This window comes from Tyto alba, unplaced genomic scaffold, assembly GCF_018691265.1.
Source record: "Tyto alba isolate M040663 unplaced genomic scaffold, T.alba_DEE_v4.0 Super-Scaffold_1000006, whole genome shotgun sequence".
In the NCBI taxonomy this organism is placed as follows: domain Eukaryota; kingdom Metazoa; phylum Chordata; class Aves; order Strigiformes; family Tytonidae; genus Tyto; species Tyto alba.
This window is the reverse complement of record NW_024881272.1, coordinates 29,054,129-29,061,852: the sequence shown is the minus strand read 5'-3', so window position 1 is coordinate 29,061,852 and position 7,724 is coordinate 29,054,129. Positions and strand designations below refer to the sequence as shown.

The window sequence follows — 7,724 nt, the reverse complement described above, 5'->3', positions numbered from 1 at the left end:
TTCCCATTCCTTCCCCACCCCTCCGTCCGCCTGCCTTTCTTAAAGGGGCAGCGTCCCGTCCGTTCCCCACCCTACCCCCCCGCCTTGCCGCTCTGCCCGGAGACGGAGGAGCCTGGGAAGTGGCGCCATGATGCGAGTGGGGCGGGCGGGACGGGAGCTGCTGCGCTGGGGTGTCGGCGGGGTCCCCCCGGCCGCCCCGCGGCGGGGCGCGGAAGTGCTGGTGGGCGCGGCCGGCGGGGGGAGCAGCGGTGAGTGCGGCGGGCGCGGCGGGGGGGGCCATGGGGGTCAGGCCCCGCCGCTCCTTCAACGCCCGTTCCGAGCGGCCCGCGGGGCTGATCGGGTGTCGGGAGCCGGTTTGCTGGTGCTGCCGGGCATGTCAGTCTGATCGAGTTTTACCAGTTCGGGGGCAAAACACACCGGCTCCCGACCTGGCGGGGTTGGGGCCGTGTGTACTCCAGCCCCGCCCCGGGCCCCGCTGTCCCTCGGACGGGCGGGAACACTCGAGCTGTCCCCACAGCCCTGCCCGGGCACCGCGCGTTTTAAGCTATACCTTGATACTTTTCTCGAGAACACAGCTGCTGAATAAACAGCTAGATGCATTTTTTTAAAAAAAAAAAAAAAAAAAAAAAACAAAACCAAAAAAACAACACGTTTTCTATGCAGGAGATGTCAATACCAGAAGTTTTGGTTTGCATACCTTAGATTTTTCTGGTATCAGTAATGTACGATGCTAAAGATAGGACAAGGGCATGTCTGTGCATATTTATGCACGAGAGTCACTAAGCAATTCGAGTTTTGGTTCAGATGGCCAAAGGAGTTACTTTCTGATAACTACTGCAAGAGCTCATAAGCAGTTCTTCGTAGTTTTGCTAGTAACACATACACAAAGGTAGTTACCAGAATTCTGAAGTTCCATTGTAACAGTGGGTGCCCGCAGTTACCTGTGTCTTTGTTCCTGTATGACATGGCTTATTTACTAACTAGCCACTGGCATAAGCAGAGGAATAAAGATGGAGATCTTCTAGTAAGACAGAAGGACTGAGCATGACAGACCCATCTGCGCACCTACAGCAGCAGCAACAGCATCTTACAGTGTTAAGGCCTGGGAAGTGATCAGAAGCCTAGCCAGGGAAACAGGAGAGACGTTTTTTCTTCTCCAAAGCATACAGAAACCATTGGATAATCATTTACAAAATAAAAGTGCAACAGAGAAGTAGGTAGTTGTGATCTTACTTTTGCGCTTGGACTCCGGAACTTGGAGTGAAGTCTTTTCCACTGATGGGCTTAACTTTAAATTAATAGAGCTGCAGTTTCAAACCAGTTCTGGGACATGAACTGAGAGTGACCAGTTTGTGCTATTCTCATGCAAACAGCAATCCCAAGAGGATGGCTTTCTTCATTAAGGAATGTACTTGAAAACAGTAAGAGTGTACAATAAAAACTGAATTAAGTAATATTTGAAACAGAAACCTAAGATGCATCATTTAGGTTTGGGGTTTTTTTTCTATTCCTGCAGTGATTCGAAGACATATTCTTAGATGTCATGGTCATTTTTTAAAAGTCAGCCTATTTATATTATTTGCAGTGCTACTGAATTTTACAGTTGTCCTGCATAAGTGGGTTTCATAGACATGGTCTACCACCTCCACTTTTAAAATAACTGATTGTTTTAGAATATACTTTATATGCATTTTCAGGAAAGAGAAGATGCAACATATGCAGATATTGTTCCCAGTTGAATTACTGTGTCAGAGAATTAAATGAAGTATAACTGAAATTGTCTCCTATTACTAAGGTATTGCTGAAATCCTAATGAACCGACCCCACGCAAGAAATTCATTGGGAAAAGTATTTGTAAATGAAGTGAGTATGGGCCTGGCCTGTAAACGTGTTTGGAATCATGATCAGTAACTAAATGCAATAAAATTGTTGTGGGAAATCTGAAACAAAAACTTAATCTCTTGCTGAAGGTTAGAGGGAGACAGACTGCATTGGGGCAAGGCAGGTTAGACTGAAGACATGGTGATATGTCTATACTGCAGTTACTTCGGATGTGGACTGGACAGAGATATTGGAGTTATTTAAGTTACCTAACTTGGATACAAGTTAATGTCTTCACTTGTGTAATTAACACAAAAACATGCTCATTGTCAGACCTTAGCAGGTGATCTGCTCAAGGCTGATAGATTCTAGAGAAAGTCTGGCTCATGCCTGGGCAGGAAGGGGAGTTTAAGGTACAGCAAAGGTTCATCTCTGAATGGAAGAAAAAAAGAGATGGGGAAACTTGTCATTCTGAGGCTGTCATGGAAGGATCCTGCTGGCTCCACATACATGATTTCCAGGAAATTCCTGGCACCTGATGGGAAAATAAAAAAATAAACTTCTATCTTAGATTAGCAACTTGCTATGATTTAGGTATATACATCCATATGCTAAAAGTTTTTTTTCTCTTGTTTGTACTCCTTCCCTCATAGCTCTTCAGCGCTCTGGAGCAGCTCCGCTTTGATGAGAAGGTTCGCGTGGTGGTGTTCAAGAGTGAGGTGAAAGGTGTATTTTGTGCTGGTAAGTAACAAGGCTCTGCAAATTATTGTTTAAAAATTTGATGGCTCTTAGGGCTGTGCACTGATCAGGTCGTGCAGAAAAGCAGTTGGAAATGCATGCTAAAAGGGGCTGGCTTTTGTGTAGCAAATAACAAACACATTGGTTTTTCTTTCATCTGTCTGCCTCTTGGCTTCAGTAATGAAGGTGTGTGATGGAGTGAGCCGCATAGGCTGTGTGGTGCTACTGTTTGTTTTCCATTTATAACCATCTTCAAGCACAGGTGCCTCTGGTGTTAGAGTCCTTGGTTCCCAGTTTTGCAGATTATCGTCCTTACAGTGTTTGGTGCTCCTCTGTGAAATTTGTGTGAAGGGCACAGAGGAGCACTCTAGCCACTGCTCCAGCCCAAATGTTCACACTCCAACTTCCACTGACCTTACTTAACCAGAACACCGTATTTCCAGACTTCTGAAATGGTCTGTCTTCTGAGAGGGACAGGAGGGAACACAGTTCAGGTGTCTTTTCCCTGTTCCTGGATTCTAAGCTTTTTCTCCTCTATTTAGGTGCAGACTTAAAGGAACGTGCAAAGATGGATGATGCAGAAGTTGGACACTTTGTTAAAAAGCTGAGAAATCTCATGGATGAAATAGGTAAATGATTATTGTCTGGGAAATTCATACTAGGCTGCCTGTACTGAGACATTTGGAAATGCTGCAGGAGGGGAAGGATGCTAGCCCCAGCAGGTTATCCATTTACAGGTAGCTTCCCAATTGGCTTCAGCTTATGCCTGAAACAAAGGTCTGATTAGAATTAAATACCAACTGCCCTGCTGCCACTCCAAGGACAAGATGCATTTCAATACTGCCTTATCCATGACAAAGAGCAGCACCCACACATGCATATAATAAGTAACAAAGCATTCTATATACAGTTCTGTGTAATCCTTGGGGAGACAGTGCTAGACAAAATGAGCTATGTTGGTCATCCCACTTTCAACACATGCTCAGAAGCGCTCGTGATATGGCAATGACCTAAGAACATGGATTTAGATCCCTGAACGGATCTCCTAAGTGAATTTGTTGGATATCAGAGGGTTTGTACCTACAACTCCCCCCTGCCCCCCCCCCCTTTTTTTTTTCCAAAAGAAATATGGACTTCTGAAATTAATTTTCTTCCCCTATTTATGGGTTATTCTGCTCTCAATAGACAGGAATACCAAAGTGAAATATTGTTGGAGAATGGCTCAGACACAAGGGTCCTGAGCCCACCGAGCAGTTGTATGATCAGAGCCTGTTCTAAGGGCTGATGCTGCCTCGCTGATGCTGGGCCTCACAAGGGTTTGCCTGCAGCTGCTCGCAGCTGCTGATACATGAGGAATGTCAAGGACGCTTCGGCCTTGTGTACTGTGGTGTGTCGAAAACAGGAATTAGAAATAGTGGCATGAGAAACTTAGTGTTATGAGAAGCTTGTGCTGTTAGCTAACTGCAAGTAGGTGGACCGTGCGAATACGACCTTTAGAGCTTAAGCCAATCAGCTAGTGACTAGTAGGCATAATAATTATCATTGTCTGTATAAGCATATGTACCCTGGACCAATAAAGACACACGTAGATTGATGCTCTATCACCCACATTGAACCCATCTCGGCGTGTTGTTCTTCCACGGCTCCGCAAAATATGACCAAAATGCCAAGCAGAATTGCAGTAATTAAAAAAAACCCTGTTTTCTATTGCAGTACTTTGTATTTGCATGCTTCTTTGTATGTAAGAGGAATGTTTTGCATTCTTCTTACAAAGAAGGGCGAAGTGCAAAAAGACAGTTTCAACTGTTCAGAGACAGTCAGAAAGTTTTTAGCAGCATAAAATAAATTATTGAGCAGTTTTGAATTTGAGAACTACTAAAAGCTTTAGAATTTAAGCATTTAAATTCCAGAAGTAAGTTGAACAGAACTTCTGGAACAAAACTGTGTAATCTGTGTTGTCTTCTCTAGCTGCCCTGCCTGTACCCACAATTGCTGCAATAGATGGCTACGCGTTGGGTGGTGGACTAGAACTGGCTTTAGCTTGTGACCTTCGAGTAGCAGGTTTGTCTGTGCCTTAATATAGGATTGTTGTTGTAATTAAGGACTATATTTTAAAGAGAATTTACACACGATAGCTGATTGTTAATGGAATCAAGTAGGCTAAGAGAGGAACTTACACAGTTCAGGAAATGAGTAGGCATTTATCCAGAAATTGTGACATTTAGTTACTACTGGGAAAGCAGTTTCCTTGCTTAAAAAGTAAGGACTGTTTTTAGGCAAGATTAGGATTCCTTCAGAAACCATTTATTAGTAGAATTAAATAGTTATTATCGTGTAATATTAGATCAGCACGCTGGCTAGATCTAACCTTCCCTACTTAAATCAGTTTGGACTGGAAGACTTCCTTCTGCCATTTCTGTTCTTCCATCCATTACATTTCATCTAGTATGGACTGAGGGCTCATTTTTCGAGATAAAATTGCTACGTTAGGGGTAAGCAGCCATACTACACATCCCCCATCTGACTTGAGATGGACATTGGTTAATCTCTGTAATATTCAGACTTTCTAGGTACTTGAAGAAATGGAGTTCCAGTTCAATATTGACAGTTTGTAGTTTTATGAATCAGTTCGGTATGGAAAATTTCTAGCTATACAGATCAAAAAGTAACTAAACCTTGTATTTACTTTTTTAATAGCTTCATCAGCTAAAATGGGCCTTATTGAGACCACAAGAGGGCTTCTTCCTGGAGCAGGTAACCTTCCATTAAATCTTCAGTCTCTTACTTTCTCAGCTGTATAGTAAATATTTTGCTGTTAGAGCACATAAAGTGTTTTGAATGTAAATGAGAAGTAGCATCTTACAGTGACGCAAGAGATCTGTGAATCAAGAGTTCTGTTACAAGCCCTGTCTCAGACTTGCTAAGAATTTAGGAAAGTCCCTTTACACCTTTTCCTGTTTTATGGAAATACTCAAAAGGATGCTGAAGCCTTTCAGATGTCTTGCAAAATGTTGACGTATTCAGCTAGTAGTTACCAATGAAACATGCTCGCTTTATTTTTCAAACTCCTGTGTTTTATAAGGAGACAAAATACTACTGGTTTTTTGGGCATTTTTCAAAAATGGAAAATGGTGGTTTTGCTGTTGTCATAAGGTGGAACCCAGCGCCTGCCCAGATGTGTTGGAATAGGACTTGCCAAGGAACTCATTTTCACTGGTAGACAGATTGATGGACAACAAGCCTTCTCCATGGGATTAGTAAATCACACAGTGCCGCAAAACAAGGAGGGAGATGCTGCTTACCAGAGAGCATTAACTTTGGCTAAAGAAATCCTTCCTCAGGTAAGTGCATTATTTATGTGGTCAATGTAAAGAAGGCATTTCTGCTTCTCTTAAAAGAAAGCAACCAGTTAAATTTTTCCTAGAAAGGAATTTCAGATCTTGCTTCCCGATGTTTAAGCCTCTTCACTCTGTCCTTTTTTGTGAATGCAGTTTCTGTAGGAACAAGTGTTAACATTCAGCTGCTTAACCCATAGGAGTTTTACTGCCCAGGTGCAGTTATGCAGACCTGCAGGACACATTGAAACGTTGTACCGTGTACATCTAGTAACTGTAGATAATGCCAATTTGTTTTTTAAAAATACTTATTAACTTGCTGCAATTTTCAACAGACTAAAAGGTCATTTAGAGCTAGGATAATGACATAACTATGCTATTATGAACTGATTTGGCTTTAATTATTTTTAAATGTTTATTGTGGCTTCATTGTGGTTTTTTTTTAATAAAGGCTCCATTTGCTGTGAAAATGGGAAAACTGGCAATAAACAGAGGAATGGAGGTAATTGGTTTTATTTTGTTTTTTTAAATACTGAGGTAAATGGGACAGGCAGCTCTTACAAATTAGTACAGTAAAAATATTTAGAACAGGTGAGTTATAATCCTTGTTTAGACAAGGCATTTAAAACTACTTCAGGTGTTTTAAAGATTGTCCTTAAAGACAAAATTAATACAGCAAGATTTTTTCTACAGATGCTAACACTGTAGTTCTAATACAGGAGGGAAGGTCACTCTACAAATAATGTTCATTGATGTGAGAGCTGTGAAGTGGTTTTGAGGGCTGGACTTCACAGAAATCTGTCTCATCCTCAGGTTGACATTGCATCAGGGATGGCTATTGAGGGGATGTGCTATGCCCAGGTAGGTTACCTTCAGAATACATTCCTGAAAGGAAGGAACAACTGTACATTTTCTAAAGCCAGGTATTCACAGCATCCTCTTGTATTTTCCTCTCTGTAAGGGAACACTAACAGCTAAACATACTTGAGTGCAGTTCTAGATACCTATTTCAGAATATTGATTGTTGTGTCGTGTATAGCTTCCTCTGTCAGCCTGCCTGAGACCAAAATCCTTCCTTAAATACCCTTTTGTCTAAAGAAATTGTATATTCCTAGTTTCAACAATATGTGAATTACAAAGTGAGCTTTATGAATGGTTTTAGTTTTAAATTAAAACCTAGATTCCTCCTGTAGTCATTCTTCCCAACAAGTTTTAAGAGCATGCACCTGTCAGCTATGGAACAAAGTAACTGCTGTGCCTCTCAGTGTATTTTAAGATGGTAAAGTATTAAATTTATGGAAAACTGTTTTCCTATCTAGTTCTCTGATCTTTGTCTTATATGCTTTTCTTGTGATTTATACTACAATCTAGCCTATTTTCGTCATTGCAAAATGTGAAAGGTGGGACTTAATGTATGATTGAAGGAAAAGTAATCTTAGTCTTAGACTACTACTGACTAATTAGTCAGTACTTAAAAACACGGACTTGTCAATGAAAACCATACCATTTTTAATTTTTTTTTTTTAAATGTAGAATATTCCCACAAGAGACCGTCAGGAAGGGATGGCTGCCTTCAAGGAGAAACGACCACCTCAGTTTACTGGCAAATAATGCCTTCCTAGCTTTCCCTTGGGTTTTTTGTTTTTTTTTTTTTTTTTGAAGGTGAAGTAGGACTGAAGAGGACTCACTGATTTTTTGGGATTATTTTTATCATTGCATTCTGTATACCTGGGTCCTTGCCTTGGACTGCATTTCTGAATACTCCACTGGATCATTTTGCTGTAAGAATTCCCAAATAAAGATTTAACTTTGTACAGCTGATCTTTAAAA

At 41.4% G+C, this 7,724-nt stretch overlaps 1 protein-coding gene across 1 annotated transcript; it reads left to right on the top strand.

Moving 5' to 3' along the window:
* Window positions 1–44: 44 nt before the first annotated feature.
* On the top strand, window positions 45–7,715 carry ECHDC2 (enoyl-CoA hydratase domain containing 2). Its single transcript, XM_042807530.1, has 10 exons — window positions 45–248; window positions 1,796–1,863; window positions 2,475–2,562; window positions 3,102–3,188; window positions 4,528–4,620; window positions 5,257–5,313; window positions 5,713–5,900; window positions 6,346–6,396; window positions 6,708–6,755; window positions 7,428–7,715. Exons 1-10 carry the CDS (start codon window positions 128–130, stop codon window positions 7,503–7,505), a joined length of 879 nt encoding a protein of 292 aa, XP_042663464.1. The 5' UTR covers window positions 45–127; the 3' UTR covers window positions 7,506–7,715.
* Window positions 7,716–7,724: the final 9 nt, after the last annotated feature.